This window comes from Micropterus dolomieu, linkage group LG21 (genome assembly GCF_021292245.1).
Source record: "Micropterus dolomieu isolate WLL.071019.BEF.003 ecotype Adirondacks linkage group LG21, ASM2129224v1, whole genome shotgun sequence".
NCBI classification, from domain to species: domain Eukaryota; kingdom Metazoa; phylum Chordata; class Actinopteri; order Centrarchiformes; family Centrarchidae; genus Micropterus; species Micropterus dolomieu.
In genome coordinates this window covers 34,179,725-34,195,852 of record NC_060170.1, presented here as the reverse complement: position 1 = coordinate 34,195,852, position 16,128 = coordinate 34,179,725, and the positions used below count along the sequence as shown (strand labels likewise).

The following is a 16,128-nucleotide window of genomic DNA, read 5'->3' as shown; positions in this document are numbered from 1 at the left end:
GTGAACCCCCCCCCCCCCCCCCGGTAAAGTCGAAGCTGTCCCTGCAGACGCACTTGTCTCCATCTTCCATGTATCTGATCCCCGATGAATCTGTTCTTGTGTCATCCCTCGACATGACTTGTTGTTGTTGTTGTTGTTGTTTCAGGTCCTCCATGAGACGTTCCCTCAGCACACCTTCCTGATGAACGGCCTGGTTCAGGGGGTGAAGGTAAGACCAGCACAACCTTTTATTATAAAACTCTGAAGGAATCCTGTCGGGGATGTTTCACTGTCACAGCAGCAAACAGGAAACGGTAAATAATATAAAGTAACAAATGAGCAAGAATATATTTTAGTAGTAAAAGACGATCCAGCGGTGAAGGGAAGGTAAAAACAGGAGAATATAGTGTCAGAGCAGCTTTCAGAGATGTTGACCCGGTTCTGATCCTCAGCTCAGAGTACCTGTCTGATGCTAAATCTGCGTGGCTCGCTGTGGATGTTATTTGAGCCGTTGAAGCAGAAGAAGGACAAGCCGGACATGCGACGCTACCAAGACGACCAATCACAGTTCTTGTATTCTGCGGTTCTGCGACGTGCAGTTAAATGTTTGAGGAAGTCCGCGCAGATTAAATGCAGAAGTATAAAATGGCTTTGAGTTTTATGGTCATTTCCTGTTTCTTGTCGTCTCCACGCCATCGGCCGTCTAATTTACTAAAAGCAGTAAATGTTGTAATGTAAAGATTGTTTGCATTATATTTGAGTCTGCAGATAATTTTCTTGATGACGACGTCTTGTTTTGTCCAAAACCCCCCAAAATAATTCACTTCATTAAATGTGAGACCAAGAACAGCAGCACGTTCTTACATTTGAGAAGCTGGAACCATCAGACGTTTATGGTTCCTGCTTGAAAATTACTTTAACTGTTTGCTTAATTTTTAAATCAATGTTTGTTTTTCTGCGTTCCTGTTCAGGGCTTCCTGTCGTTTCTGTCGGCACCTCTGATTGGTGCGCTGTCAGACATCTGGGGCAGGAAGTCCTTCCTCCTCATGACGGTCTTCTTCACCTGCGCCCCCATCCCTTTCATGAGGATCAGCCCGTGGTGAGTCACTCTGTGTGTTTAACGTCATTTAACCTTTTAAATGTCCTCTTCTGTTTGAGCATCTCTTATTAAATGCAGCTGGAAAATATTTTTCCAGCTCAGCGTTAATGTCAAATGCTGGTTTCCCTTTTATCGCTGAGAGCTTCTGTGTGACCTCATCCGCTTTGTCCAGCTAAACGTGGTTACCGGAGGGTTTGTGAATCTCCCGTGTGGCCGTTCATGCAGCAGATCTCTGTCGGCGCTCCTGCTGAAGTCCAGTTTGTTCCTGGAAGTAATTTAAACCGATCCTCCGACATCAGATCGGCTTATACGACACTAAACGCCTCCATCGCGGCGTCTGAAGTGACACACCTCCTGTATGGCAGCCGCTCTGCAGGCGGCGTCACGTTTGTAACGGTCGGTTTCATTATTGATGAGTCTGTTGGTTCGAGTCCAGGCTGACGTCTTCACAAGTCTCGTTTACTGTCAGACGAAGCTGAGAAAAGCAGAAAGGATTGTTGGTGTTTACGCCTGATGAATGACTTAAATGATTAATCAACTATCAAAACTAGCTGTTAATTAAATTCATGACAGATGTGTAATTGATTAATAGTTTCAGCACTACTTGATCTTCACTGATCACAGACGTAACAACAGAATGAACCGATGTTTAATATTTTAATCTTAAGAAGACGGTTCAGTCCAAACTAACACTTGGTGTGTTTATACTATATATAGGTATAGATCTCACAGAATCTCACGTGATCAAACGTGACTTCAGACAGAAACGAAACATGGAGGCAGACTGTCGTCGTCAGCTGGTTGACCTTGTGTGTGTGCTGTGTTAAAAGAAAAAGAACAGAATCAAACTGTGGATGAACTCGAGGCTGAGAAGAGGGACTCTCTTTATTTCATAGAGCAGAGAGACAACACGCCGGAGACGCTTCCTGCCCAGCTCGCTCTCATTGGCTGTTGCAGGGTTTGTGATCGGAGGCGACCTAAAGATTATGTCTGTAAAACAGGATAATTTGGGCTGGAAATCTTTATAGACCAGCCTCAAGCTCAGGAACGAGCGGCGCTACCTGGTTTAATATCAGCTGTGAAACTGAGATGTTGGGTGTGTCTGAAGCAGCTTCCTCTCAGGGGAAGAACTGAAATCAAAGACATTCATGTTGAGATTTTTGTTCCTGAACGTTAATACTTGAGTTAATGTGTACTTGAGGTCTGCAGCGTCTCCTCGTGAATCTGATCTCACGTCAATTTAATAGATTTGTCCATCAACAGAAAATTATTCTGCATCCCTTTTGAGTTATTTTTTAAGAAGACAAAAGCAGCCGGTCTGCTGTGAGAGCCGTTCCTCTGTTTTATATGTTGTACAAGTTTATTGAATAGGACAAACCCTTTGAGAGCAGTCCTGAAACACTATACAAAACAAGAGACAAATCAAACGCATTACAATCATAAGAAAGACAAAAACAAAACCACAATTTACACACTACAATGAAGACGAACAAAGGAACATCAAAAGAGAAGTACTTAAAAGAATAAAACTGCTCGATGGCCACAAAGAGGCCGTGAACTAATACTTGCTCAGCAAAACAGAGAAGAAAGAAGATGGTGTAAATTATATATAGGTAAACCATCATCTGAAACATGAACAATTGAACTCAAAATAAGCAGACAAACTATTTTTAAATATGTGAAATGACGTTGAAGATCGTATGTTTGAGTTCTTCCAGTCTGAAGGAGCCTTAAACATAAACAATCTCTTTCCTCTTGCTTTTCTGACTATAGGAGTGGGAAACAAGTAATGTGCAGAATGCCTCAAATTATATATTGGTACTAAAAACAGTTAAAATGAACACATTTAAATATGAGTTGCAGACAATGAATGACACGTTTGTCAGACAAAACGAGACACTTGGTGACGTCTCCGTGGATGGACCTTGATCCTGGTTTCCAGCAGCCCCGGTCTGATCTCTGCGCTCGGGCTTCGGGGCGGTTGCACTTTGAACAGTCACATGCTGTTCATGTGAGCGGCCGAGGATCAGGGACTTAAAACTCACGGCCCTCGCCTGCTGATCTCGCGCACGGCGTCATGTGTTCTTCTTGGAAAGTGAACAGTGTATTTGCTGAATGGATGTCATGCATGAAACATGAGCAGAAGCATTGAATGTCCCTTTGTTTTCCCCCGAAAGGTCCCTGGATTTCATAGAAACCGCAAACTGTATAACATCTAGACCACAAAAAACATTTGTCTAAAAACTATCTTTGTTTGTCAAGATGAAAAGATGAACTTTGATTTGATCTGAAAAAAGTTCTGAGTTAGTGTAATCCGTCCTGCAGAAACTCACAAGACATTTCACTTTGACGTCTTACTTAATGCAGCCTTAAAGCGCCGGCAGGGCAGAAACGAACACATTCAGATGTTAAAATTATTTCTGAATTATTAAAAGAAAATGCTAAAAGCTTTGTCGTATTAATTTTCCATCAATCACAAGTCAGAATCTTTAAATGTCTCCTGGAAGAGAAATTAGTTTTGGATGAAAGTAATTCAAAAAGACAGAAAGTTTATTCTGACTTTTTTATTTCTTTTTTTTTTTACTTGATGGTGTAGATGACACAAAGCAAAACACACAGCTTAAACATTTTATTTTTTTACCAGAATTTGAAATGGGCAGTTCTGAAAACGCAACACGTCCGCTCCCGAGCCCGTTGAACTGTCATTACGTAAATTTCTATTTCTGTTTATTTTTATTTATTCAGCTTAATTTCGCAGGGATAGTGCTGCTTGTAAAATATCCACGTGCAAAAAAAATAAATAAAAAAAGCAGACCTCGTTAAGTCCGAATGTGTCCGTTCCTTGATTATTTATCTTCCTTTAGTCTGTAAGGGTCCACCGACCAAAACAGCTTTTCATAAAAATGAATCCAACTCTCAGCTTCTGCCACACTTCTCTCATTCCGCACCCTGTTGTTGTTTTCGTTACGTTGCTGCCTTCAAAATAAAAGTGCCTAAGCCGTCTGTCGGAGCCAGAGCAAACGAATTGGTGTATTTGATATAATATTTTTATTAATATTTAGTAATATTCATACTGTTGGTAATAAATAAAGTGTTTTCATAGTAGTTTCAGTTTTGTGCCTGTCCCAAATATATGCAGGGTCAATTCAGTGATTTTTAGCAAATAAAAGCTATTATTCGAAGTTTATACAGCCTGCCTCCTCTTCCTGAGACGTGTCCCAGCAGCTGCAGTGTTAGTTTTGATATCGAGGATAATTACAAGATCACGTTGCGTCCAAACGTCCTCTTTCACCCAGAAATCTTAAGAGATCCTGAACATGCTGTTGATGGAAGTATCTGCAGAGATGCCCGCCCTGCTCTACGGATTTCAAGTCTTTGTTGGGTTCAGACCCCAGCATAGCTTCATTTTAATAGTTTTTGATGCAGATCTGATCATTGCCACATATCACAAATCGTAATATCTGTATATTAGTAGTATATTGGCTGTATGATTTGTTTTTGTACCACATGGTGCAGCCCTGCTGCTGCTGCTGTTTTAGTGCGATGTGTTTCTGAGCTGCTGTTTCCTGTCTGTGTGTGCAGGTGGTATTTCGCTCTGATCTCCGTCTCTGGGATTTTTGCTGTGACCTTCTCGGTGATCTTCGCCTACGTAGCTGACATCACAGAGGAGCACGAGAGGAGCACGGCCTACGGACTGGTAACTACCGCCACACGCTGCACATTTCATCAGCCAGGAAGCGTGTTTAGCTTTGTGGCAGAACTCTTTCACAGAGCGATATAATGCCGAGACGACGGCTTTTAAAGATGAAGCCTCTGAATGTTGCACAACAAACTGGAGTTCATGGTGTTTCCTGCAGTGAACCGGCGTCACAGACAGGACAGGAAGTAAAAAAGGACTCTGATGTCGTCTGTGTGCTTTATGTTGAGCCGAAAGGACCAGAAGTGATCGTGTTTAGGGCTGCAACGTTTTATTACTCTATTAATTAACAATTTATCCAAACGTTTTATACAATCACACTGAAAAAGGACACAAAGCTCATTAGAATAATAATAATAATGGAAGTAAATGTTAAAATGAGTCTTACTTCCACCTCACTGCTGTGTTATGACATTAATAATAATAATAACATCAGACCCTGTGTGTCAGACGCCTGATCAGAAAAATACTGGACCTCTAATTCAAAAGGATTCTGGGATTAATTGAAACTCCCCCTCTGTGTGCGTTTGTGTCTCGTCAGGTCTCGGCGACCTTCGCGGCCAGTTTGGTGACGAGCCCGGCCATCGGGGCGTATCTGTCCGCGCAGTACGGCGACAGCCTGGTGGTCCTGATCGCCACGGTGATCGCCGTGGCCGACATCGCCTTCGTGTTCTTCGTGGTCCCGGAGTCGCTGCCGGACAAGATGCGGCTGACGTCCTGGGGCTTCCCCATCTCCTGGGAGCAGGCCGACCCCTTCGCCGTGAGTACAGACACTGAAACCACCCCGCGGGGCAACAGCAGGGGGTCAGAGGTCACGGTTAACCAGCTGATCCTCTACATGCTGATCATGAAACATATGATAATGCATATTTCACAGCTGCTTGTTGTGTGTGTGTGTTCAGTCTCTGCGTCGAGTGGGGAAAGACAGCACAGTGCTGCTGATCTGTGTCACGGTGTTCCTGTCCTACCTGCCTGAGGCCGGACAGTACTCCAGCTTCTTCCTCTACCTGAGACAGGTAACTCGCACGCACACACACACACGCACGCACACAGAGTCAGTCAAGCAGCAGCCAACATTTGTTCCACACACCCGTGTCGGCAAACTGAGCTGTTCAGGATCTGGGTCCTTGAACTTCATGGAAAACTGCTACTTCCTGGAAAGCGCATCATCACCGAGGTAGAAGTAAACGTCAGCAGCCAGACTGCCGACGCCTCCTGCGCTCCGTCGAGCCGTCAGTCCAAACACAGGCGGCTGCTGCTGCATTACTGCAATTTGCAGCTCAAGCGGTGACGACATATTGGACTAAAAAGTCAGTCATTTGAACCTCAGAGTTAAAACCAACATTTCCATCACCAAAACAGACATTTTCAGGTCTAAAATTAACAAATAATTGAAGAAGTTTTGTTTGTTATTTCACTGTAGGATCAACAGATGACCAGCTGCTCTGTCTGCCTTCATTAATATTATATAATAAAGTCCAAATAAAGCTTCTGAGGATGTATTAACAGGCTGCTCCGGGGTGTTAACTGTAGAAATAAGTTTCCTTTCCTTCCACTGCTGCAGAATAACTTGAAGTTCAGTCATTATTGATCCCTGAAAATTGTTTATCCCTGAAATTTACATCATGTCTCAGTTTTGCTGACCTAAACTTCGTCTTCACCTTCTTTATTCTGCTCTGGGACCGTCTCGTCCTTTCTGCACGTTCGCTTCACAGCAGCATGTAGCCACAGCTTAGCTGAAGTCACCTACGTTACTCGCCGTTTATATGGTAGCGTTTCTCCGTTCAGGTCAGAGTAGTAGGTCGACCTCACGGTAAACAGGAAACATGGCTAACCGTGACAAACGGATGTTTCTTGTGTTCACACAACTGAACTCTCCACCGTGTTCATTCAAAAGACTTAAATATGTTACTTGCTCTTCGATGAATATTGTAAATTTCTTTTTCTCATGAACAGTTTTAACGTTTGTGCTGATGGCTTTCACCGTAACCAGCTACCTGATGACACTGGCCACGTGTGTTGACACATGTTCATGTTTTTTTTTACTTTATGTGTGAATTAAATACAGTCAGATGTATTTTTTTGATCCCTCATTGACTGATCGATCGATTTTACTCCCTTTCATTGCAAAGTCATGCAGCAACACGGACAGGAAACGTTTCACCTTACAGCTGTAATGAAAGTTAAAATGTTCTCCTAACTAATGAAGAAGATGTTCAGACCATAAAAACAGTTCATTTAGTAAATTTCCCTCCCTCAATATGATATTATTACATTGATGACATGCATGTGAGTCACTGACAGACATGTTTTGTGTGTTTCAGGTGATTGAGTTTTCTCCTGCAGCCATCGCTGCCTTCATCGCCATGGTGGGAGTCCTCTCTATAGTCGCTCAGGTACAGAAACAACCACACAGGCTAAAATACTGGAAACCATCTGAATGTTTGAGAAAATAAAAAGAGCAGACAACAAATGAAAACACAAATATCCTGATTTCACTGAGCTGCCTGTAACAGATTAGGACAGAGAGGCTTTACACCAGTGGGTAATTCCTCTACCTTGTCATTACGTCAAACGTCCTCTGAGCCAAATTGAAATTGCGTTTTTAGATGTAAATGATTTTCTGAAGGTGGCGGTCTGGCAGAGTTTTTTGCAGTTGGTGCAGCTTGTTGTTTGTGCAGTGATGTGGTAGCAGAGGTCTGATCAGGAAGTCGTGCGGTCGAGGGTTTAAGATGCTGCAGAACAAACATCTTGGGCTGCGCCTCATGTTTCCTCCGTAGTTGTTTGGGTCAAATTAAGTCCAGCTGAAATCACAATTCATTTGATTTCTTTGGGGTAATAATAATAAACATGTTGTTCTAATAGAGCATCAAAATAAGCTCCCTGTGTTCTTCTTCTGTACATATGGAGTGAGTAGTGGTGCAATATAAAATGGTAATTTTTTGTTTTGACAAGGCAGCATAAACATCTGAAATATAAATTTCTCCCTTTTGGTTTCTATTTCTTTCTCAGGACGAGGCTGCAGCAGACAAACGTCACATTTCATTTAATTATTTCTGACTGTTCATATATCAGGAAACGTCCAACATAATGTTCAGATTGAGCTGCTGAATTTGTGGCCTGTGTATTTTATCGTTTCCTTCACCGCGCACCTGTTCTCTCCATCAGACTCTGTTCCTCGGCATTTTAATGAGGACCATCGGTAATAAGAACACAGTTCTTCTGGGTCTGGGCTTTCAGCTCTTCCAGCTGGCCTGGTACGGCTTCGGCTCCGAGCCTTGGTGAGTGCGTCGTGTTTCCCGGGACGTGCAGTCGTTTCTCGTACATGTGTGTTCGGACCATAAAAACAAACTCTGCGTCTCTGCTCTCTTCTGTTTCAGGATGATGTGGGCAGCAGGAACAGTAGCAGCCATGTCCTCCATCACATTCCCAGCAGTCTCTGCTCTGGTGTCACACAGTGCGGCACCTGACCAGCAAGGTCAGTCCACCTGTCTGTCGTCCGTCCCGCCTCCTCTGTCTCTGTGAGAGTTTCACGCATGTGTGATGATGTATTCTCGGTGTGTGTGTGTGTGTCTCAGGTGTGGCCCAGGGGATGATCACAGGTATCAGAGGTCTGTGTAACGGGTTGGGTCCCGCTCTCTACGGCTTCATCTTCTTCCTCTTCAACGTGGAGCTCAACGACATGGAGCCGGTGGCGGGACGACCCGCTCAGAGCACTAAGGTACATTCGCACGCACACGAACAGGAATTCCCCAACTTGACCTGAAGCCAAAGGATCCTCCGTTGTGTCGAGAGTAAAACTTTACACCCAGGTCCTCCGAGTTAGAGACGGGGATGTAAACCAGGTTCGTTCCTCGGCTTCTGGGATTTCTGAGAAGTTGTGGGAGAGACCTCTTTCATTTCGGCCTCTCGCTGTATTGTTTTAATCAAAACTACGTTTCCAGAGAACAAACGAACAGAATGAAGCCGGTCGGTTAGTGACTTTCCATCTGGTCAACATGTTAACGTGTCCATGGCGTTCCCATCAGCCTCAGCTGTGTTTAAAGCTAATGAGCTAATGTTAGCATGCTAACCTGCTAAACATCAACATGAGTAACAATAAGTCCTGCAAACAAAGACAACGTCTTCCCGCACTTTTCACACCATGAAGAAACTAAATATCCGCTTTCCCGCCGTCTCTTTGTCATGATGTTCTACTTAATTGACAGGATTTTCTCTCTCTCTCTCTCTCTCACTCTCACTCTCTCTCACTCACTCTTTCTCTCTTTCTTTCTTTCTTTCTTCTGTAGAAGTCGGTCATCCCCGGCCCGCCCTTCCTGTTCGGAGCGTGTGCCGTCTTACTCGCTCTCCTCGTGGCCGTCTTCATCCCCGATCACCCGGTGACCGACATCAAGACCTGCTCCGTCCGCAAGTCCAGCAGCTCCTCTGCTGCGCACGCTCAGAGCGCCGGCCCCCTGGCCACGCCCACGAGCGACGCGGAGGACATCGAGCCGCTCCTGCAGGACAGCAGCATGTGACTGACGGCCGGCCCGGCCAATCACAGCACTGGGGCCTGAAGCCCTGTCTGCTAGTCCCGCCCCCCTTGAGAAGAAATCTTTCCCAGCTTTTTATTTTTTTATTTCTACAGACTGTTCAGATAAGAGAGTCAGGTAACGTTAGGCGGCCATCACACTGACCAGCTTCATTTCGTTACTGACGTTTATCCCCTTTGATGAACTCGTCGTTTCACTTCGGCTCCTAACGATTTAGATTCTAACTTGAAATGCCAGATATAAACGGGCCGGTAGTCTGGTTCTGTTCTGGTTTCCTTTCTCAGACCTAGAAAGGTAAACTGCTTCTTCGTGGTCGTCGTCCCTCCGCAGCTGCTGAAATCTAAATCTTGGTTTCCCCCGTCGTTAATTTTCATGCAGCCCCTGCTGGTTTTTTACAGCAACATACAACTTTTATCTTATTAAAATGACGTGTTTTTCCACTTTTGATGAAGCTCTGCTCAGTTGTTTTATACACCTAAAGCCTTTTGGACAGATTTAACCAAAGGGCTTCAAACCCTCAGTGGGACCAGTAACAGGAAGTCCAAACGAGAGCGAGAAGCAGAGAAAACAACAATCGTGTTTGTGTAGGGCCCCGTCGCCGAATCACAAAATATGTGTTTAGGGACTTCTAACAACAAAACAAATTGTTTACTGCTGTCGGTTGTTTGTATTTTCCCTCCGCTGTTTTTAGTTCCTCTTTTGTAAGACGTTTGCGAGTCGCAGCTGCTACAGGTGTGAACTCCAGCCTCCTTCATCTGGTGTAGATACTCTTGACGGGGTCATGAAACGCTGACGGGGGGGCGAACGCTTCGTGAAAACGTATCGCTTGTGAGTTATCTCTGTGAAGTGCGACGCTCCCGGCGGCGGCCTTTCAGTTTCTGAAATCAACTCACGTTTTTCGAAGCCGTCAGTCTGGTTGCCGCCTAAACACGCTGGGGTCAGTTTGCCTCCCCTCTCTCTGTGCACATGCTTCACCCTAACTCCACCCGTCGGGTCTGCAGAGGTCACAAGCTCAAACGCTCCTCGCTGTACAGGACCAGCAGCGAGGAGGAGGGTGTGAATTCACTGCACAGCCGACTGTCCCCAAAAGGACGGACTTTTCACCGGGACAAAGACACACGGGGAGAGGACGGTGAGGTCAGAGCTGCTCGGCATTGTGGGACACGCAGGAGAGGAAGTCATCGCCTGCAGGGGGCAGCGTCGTTCTGTCTGTCTGTCGCTGCTGTTTGTCTCCACATGCTGACAGTTTACACAAATATCAGGACTGTTACCGCAACAACTCGCTCACACTGAGCATGTGCAAGCTCCGGCCGTCTGTGACATCATCCTCCTCCTCCTGCTGGAGGAAACGGCGTCCGGTCGGAAACCTGGATTATATTTATGAAATGAAACAGTTTGAAGTGCTTCTGCGGCGCCAGGAGGGTGTACGGGAAAAAAATTATTTGTATGCACGATTTACTAACTTGCTGCTGTGGGTTTTAATATCGGTTTATATATTTTTTTTGCCAAAGTTTTTATAGCAAAAACATCTTTTATCCTGTAAAAAGCTAGCCTGTAAAAAGTTCGCCACACACCTGAGTTTAGAGAGTGAAGGAAACCCGACACGAAGCTGAAAAGTTAAATCCAGAGCTGCTGAATCGTGCACACCGATTGGTTTCTTTCTTCCCCGGCTCCGTGCGCTCGGTTGATCTCATCAGATCTTTCTCCTCATCTGTTCTTAAGGTGTTTTAAATACTTGAAGTGTGTTGAGCCTGTCTGATATTTTCAGGCTGCTGTGAGCTGAAAGGGCTCCTCCCTAACACCGCCCGCCCGCCCGCCACTCCAGGCAGCACAAATGAAGCGCTCTGAGTTACTGATGTAGTTTGAACATGTATTTCCAGCCCAGGCCCGACGGCCCGGACCTTCGTCTGTGTAAATGAAAGCTCTGATCTCGTTGTGTTTTGATTTTTGAAACCACAGAAAGTTGTTTCCCGTTTCTGTTCTGTTACATTTTTGCCTTTTTTGTTTACAAGATGTTGTCAAAATAATCCTCCCTCCGCTCCTGAAGTCGGAGCTGCTGATGTGACACAGAATCAGACCTTTGTGTAACGGCACAGAGTCCAGTTTGTTTCTGTTCCAGCTGGCCAGAACTGAGACCAAAATGGCCGACAGCGCGGCGCTCAGACGTCTGGTTTAAAGATCAGATCAGTTAAAAACCCTCCGTGCAGTTCGAACGGATCGTCGCTCAATCGGGACGAGTTTAAACCTTCAGATGATGTTAGGAACTCATGTTGGAGTGAACGCTGCGTTCGAGTTCCATCTAATATGTGGGGAAATACTAACGTCTGACAGGGGGAAGGTGGCAGTTTAAGGCGGAAAGCAACCAAAACTTTACAGCCTCCATGTTGGATGATGTCACTTCAGTTTCATCCTGTGTTTTTGTTTTGTTTTTTTCTCAAACATCACCTGAATGCAGCATCAATGTCGTCACAGCTACAAAAACACCTGATGATGAGGAGGTGGATGAAGGTGTGTAGCTCCATGAAGCACAATCATGTAGCACAACCAGAGTGTAACTGTCTTCATCTTTAAAACCATCCGATTTAATTAATTAACTCCCGTCTGCTCGTTAAGTTTTTCTGGAACCAAACTTTTCGGTCTGTCCTTCTCAGAGATGATATCAGAAACAGAAAGCTGAGACCTACGGTCTTTTTATTTTTCTACAGTCAGTACGAAGCCCTGCAGAGCTGTTACTCTATTTCCCAGAATCCACCACCAGTGTTATGAACTACGTGACTGGACTGTTGCTCCTCTGGTCGTCATGTTGCTGCTGCCTTCACGTCTCACTGGAAAGTTTCTCTCTCCACTTTTTTACTTTCTCCACATTTTGTGAAGATTAATCCATGGCAGGATCTGTTTTTTGTCCGTTGGTAATTCAGCGCGTCTCTGCTGGAGATCGATTACTTGATTAATATCAAAATATATTGATGATCGATTGAAAAATGACTAAAAACAAACGTCAGGAGTCGATGCTTTTCTCTCTCACGGGACCGTAAACTGAATATTTTTGGGTGGCGCTACAAGAGAAGACATTTGAGGACTTTGGGAAACACTGATCCACACTTTTCACGCTTTTCTGGACCCAACAACTAATCGATTAGTTGAGAAAATGATATGTTTTGTTGGTCGACGTCACTTTGGGCTGTGGGACACTTTAACAGGTTCATTATTCACAGAACGTCGTCACCTCTTCTTCTTATTTAGACAAAGTTCTCTTACGGCTTCTCGTGTGTTCAGACAACATTTATGAACTTTTTGTAGAAAAACATGTTAATATTTGTCTTTGTAACGTGTTTAAAGAACCTGTTGTAGCAGAACGTGGTTCTCTCTATCGGCTCTGGTTTAGAATATTTCTCAGTTAAACTTCCTGATGGGACGCGAAGCGACAACATGGCCGCCAGAAGAAACGGCAGCTGAAGACTGAAACTCGGCTCTCGTTGCTGAATATGAATCTATAAGTTTACTGAGAAGACTTTTATTTTATCTGATTATTGAACCGGTAACTAATTTATGCCCCCCACCGCCACCACCTCCCGTGTACATGATGCAGAACATTTGCTGATTGCTGCACTTTAATTTCTCTGAACGTGTGCCTCTAATCATTCATGTTCATATCTGTTTTTTATATATATATATATATATAAACAAAGAGACGCTGAATGGCGTCTGTGTTGTGCATTTGCTTTCTTTTATCTTATTAAGAATATAATTTTGAATAATATCTATAATGATAATAAAGAGAAATGTATTGGATTTAAAAAAACAAAAAAAAACATGGACTTCTTTGTTTTTTATTTTTAGTAGATTGTAAATCATTACAGCCCCATTTAGTTACGTCCACAAGTTCTTTAAACTCAAAGAGTTCTGACAGATTTTAGATTTCAAACTAAATCGACAGATATGTGTTGATTGAACAGTCTTCTTTAAACATGGCAAAGTTGAAGCATGGACATAATCAACTAATTACACACTGCAGATAAGTCATGTGTTCGATACGGACACTTGTGGTTAACAAGAAAGGACTAAAGCTACCGGTAAAGGGAGAAACCTGCCAACGGCCTTAAACACATAAACTGAAACAAACTTGGAATTTAAACCCTTTTAACTTGAAATGTAAACCAACATTAACGTTGTTTAGTTGTTTTTAAACTTGTGAGTTAGAAAAATGCAGAAATGCAAATTGTTGCACTGATAAAATAAAATAATTATCGGTTTTAACTCAAAGTATGAAGTTAACCGTTGTTAAAAAGTTCAGTCAACTAAAGAAACAACGTTGAGACGACTAGAACGCTGCAGTTAAACAAAGGAAATCTTTAAGTTGAGTTAACTTTCATTCATTCATATATATTTGGTTAGTTTATGATAAATCAATTTGTTTAGTCAGTAGACTAATACTCAAAAACAACCTGTTAAAAATAAATAAATAATAGTTTTAGTTTTTAATTATTTGATTTGAAAACAATGTGATGTTTTAAATATTAAACATCAGTCCCTCCAGGATTTCGTGATGTCACATGTGTCAACACAAATTCAAACAAATTCCCATGAATTCAGCGCGACTTTTCCACGAATTTGACGTATCATTGTTTTTTTTCCCCACAAAACGTTGTCATACATCAGCTTGTCACTTCCTTGTTGACAAGTCGCAGCAGACGTGCGATAACCACCTTCCCACATTTGCAGAGAAAAACAAAAAGGGGCCGTGAAAAACTGTTTAGATCTTCTTTACCAAAGCAGGTTTAAACTGTTCTGCAAATGCATGGAGAGACAGGCTGCTGCATCACAGTCAACTGCACGCTCTGAAATAATCAATGCAAGCTGGTGTAAATACGCAGGGTTTAGGGTTCAGAGATCCTGGAGGGACCGTTTAATCATTCAACTTTAATTCTAAAGTAAAAAAAACAACACATGGACCTCGGCAGTTTTCATTTATTCGCACAGTTTTGTCACAAAAAACGTCACAACTTTCATCGCAATTTTTTTAGAGAAGCTGTGAAATCAGTCACAGGACAGACGTGAAATCCTGAAAGGACTGAAAGACTCTTTGAACATGGTCGAGACGATGTAAACAAAAACAAATCTACACAGACAACATTTAATAAAATACGTCAGAATAAAAACAAACAAACCTCTCGGTCAAAGCGTCTCTCAGAAACCTGCTTCAATAAAAGTCAGTTAAACAAACAGAAATATATATATACAAGTAAAAAAAAACAAAAAACAAACAGTTCTTGATTGTGAAGAATCTGTCGGGGCCGAATCAGGAAGTGAAATCACTGAATGTGTTTCTATAATAATTAAATTACTTGCAGAAATTAATCAAAATCATTAATCTGACTGGCTAGTTGCTGAATTTTGACATTTGTTACTGAGTTTGTCGTCACAGCTCAACTTAAAACGACCAAATTCACAAACGTTCAGCTGAGTTTAAACCTGTAAATACATTTTTTTCCTGTTGAAGAATCTTTTCGTTTGTCTTAACGTGCAGCATCATCTCCGTTTTGGTCACATTTCACACCTTCAACCACAAAATCCAGTTTATCCCCAAAAACATTAGCGTTCAAAACATTAAAATCATCACACTCGCGGCGCCGACCACATTTTAGCATGTTAGCTCGGCCAAATGAAACCATGGCTGTGTCCAAAATCACTTTCTATTTACTATATAATGCATTTAAAATTCCACTGTGGCTCTAAAAAACAAAAACAAATGTACAGCTGCTTTTTTTATTTTTTACATTTAACTACATGTTTTATATTTTAAATTTTTCTGAATAAACTTCCATAGTTTTTAAGCGGTGCGCTGTGTTTGCTCATTGAGTCTGTCTGAGTCGTGAATGAGTGAACGAGCCGCTGGTTTCGGACACAGCCGTCATGGACGTATTAATAGATCTGGCGCTCATCCCTGCTGCTACTCGCAGCTAAAATAAATCCCCTGACCCCCGTTATAAAAGAGACGTCTGTAAACAAACGTACTTATTAACGTTCCTCGAGCCCAGAAATCAGTTGTTTTTTTGAATGAAACTGTTTTTTTTTTTTTTTGGTTTTGTTTAGCTTTTTTTGTCTTTGCTGGTGCTGCTTTGAAATGATTGTCTGTCACTCACAACGTGACCGACTGTCTGTTCAACCTTCCATCATCTTCATCCTCCTCTTCCTCACAGCAGGCAGGAGATGGAGACCTTGGTGGTGGAGTAGGGGACGGTGTCTGGTGTGGGACAAAATGTTGAATCAGTACAAATTATATATAACGCGGCCTTTTTAAAGATTACAGAAGGTATAAATTATATATTTGTAGCGCCACAACCACAGGAATTTATTCTGGACCAAATATTAGATAATAAATTTTGATTATATGGTCAAAATATTATAATATATTTTCCTTATATGGAGAAATAATACATAAACTAGTCCCGGGTAACGATTAAAATTTTTAATTGCTTTATAAAGTGCAAAAGTGCAATAACATGTGGTTTGCAAACACTTTAAACAAATAAGGTGCTTTTTACCAGCAGTGTTCCCTTTACACAGCAGCAATAAAATATTTCTTCTATAACTTAAACATTAATGTAATCAAATATAAAACCAAAGCTGTTGACACTGCCAGGGCGTTACCTTTTATCTAGCTTGTTAAAACAAGTTATAGTCCAGACGAATCAAAACATCAGAACAGGCTCCTTCTGAGCAGCAGGTGAACATTTATAAATCTGTTTTCAGGTATCAGCAGAAACATTTTTCTTTTATCAGGGAGCAGCAGAAACAGTCTGTGTTCAGTAGCAAGTTTC

General features: G+C 42.6%; 3 protein-coding genes across 7 annotated transcripts in view; 1 reads left to right on the top strand and 2 right to left on the bottom strand.

Annotated features, from left to right (window-relative positions):
- mfsd14bb (major facilitator superfamily domain containing 14Bb) overlaps window positions 1-11,241 on the top strand; it is a 16,850-nt gene extending 5,609 nt beyond the window's left edge. The window contains exons 3-12 of the mRNA XM_046034818.1: window positions 146-208; window positions 951-1,078; window positions 4,661-4,775; window positions 5,317-5,535; window positions 5,678-5,791; window positions 7,100-7,171; window positions 7,944-8,056; window positions 8,156-8,253; window positions 8,354-8,496; window positions 9,065-11,241. Coding sequence (XP_045890774.1) covers window positions 146-208; window positions 951-1,078; window positions 4,661-4,775; window positions 5,317-5,535; window positions 5,678-5,791; window positions 7,100-7,171; window positions 7,944-8,056; window positions 8,156-8,253; window positions 8,354-8,496; window positions 9,065-9,292 — 1,293 coding nt within the window. The 3' untranslated portion in view covers window positions 9,293-11,241. The remainder of the gene's footprint in view (window positions 1-145; window positions 209-950; window positions 1,079-4,660; window positions 4,776-5,316; window positions 5,536-5,677; window positions 5,792-7,099; window positions 7,172-7,943; window positions 8,057-8,155; window positions 8,254-8,353; window positions 8,497-9,064) is intronic.
- The window catches only part of LOC123960356 (scavenger receptor cysteine-rich type 1 protein M130-like), a 549,618-nt gene that overhangs the window by 395,542 nt on the left and 137,948 nt on the right, over window positions 1-16,128 (bottom strand). The gene's annotated exons all lie outside the window — the stretch shown is intronic.
- The window catches only part of lrrc2 (leucine rich repeat containing 2), a 33,879-nt gene continuing 32,010 nt past the window's right edge, over window positions 14,260-16,128 (bottom strand). For all 5 annotated transcript variants that reach the window (XM_046034830.1, XM_046034828.1, XM_046034832.1 and 2 more), the window contains one exon: window positions 14,260-15,551. In XM_046034830.1, coding sequence (XP_045890786.1) covers window positions 15,502-15,551 — 50 coding nt within the window. In that variant the 3' untranslated portion in view covers window positions 14,260-15,501. The remainder of the gene's footprint in view (window positions 15,552-16,128) is intronic.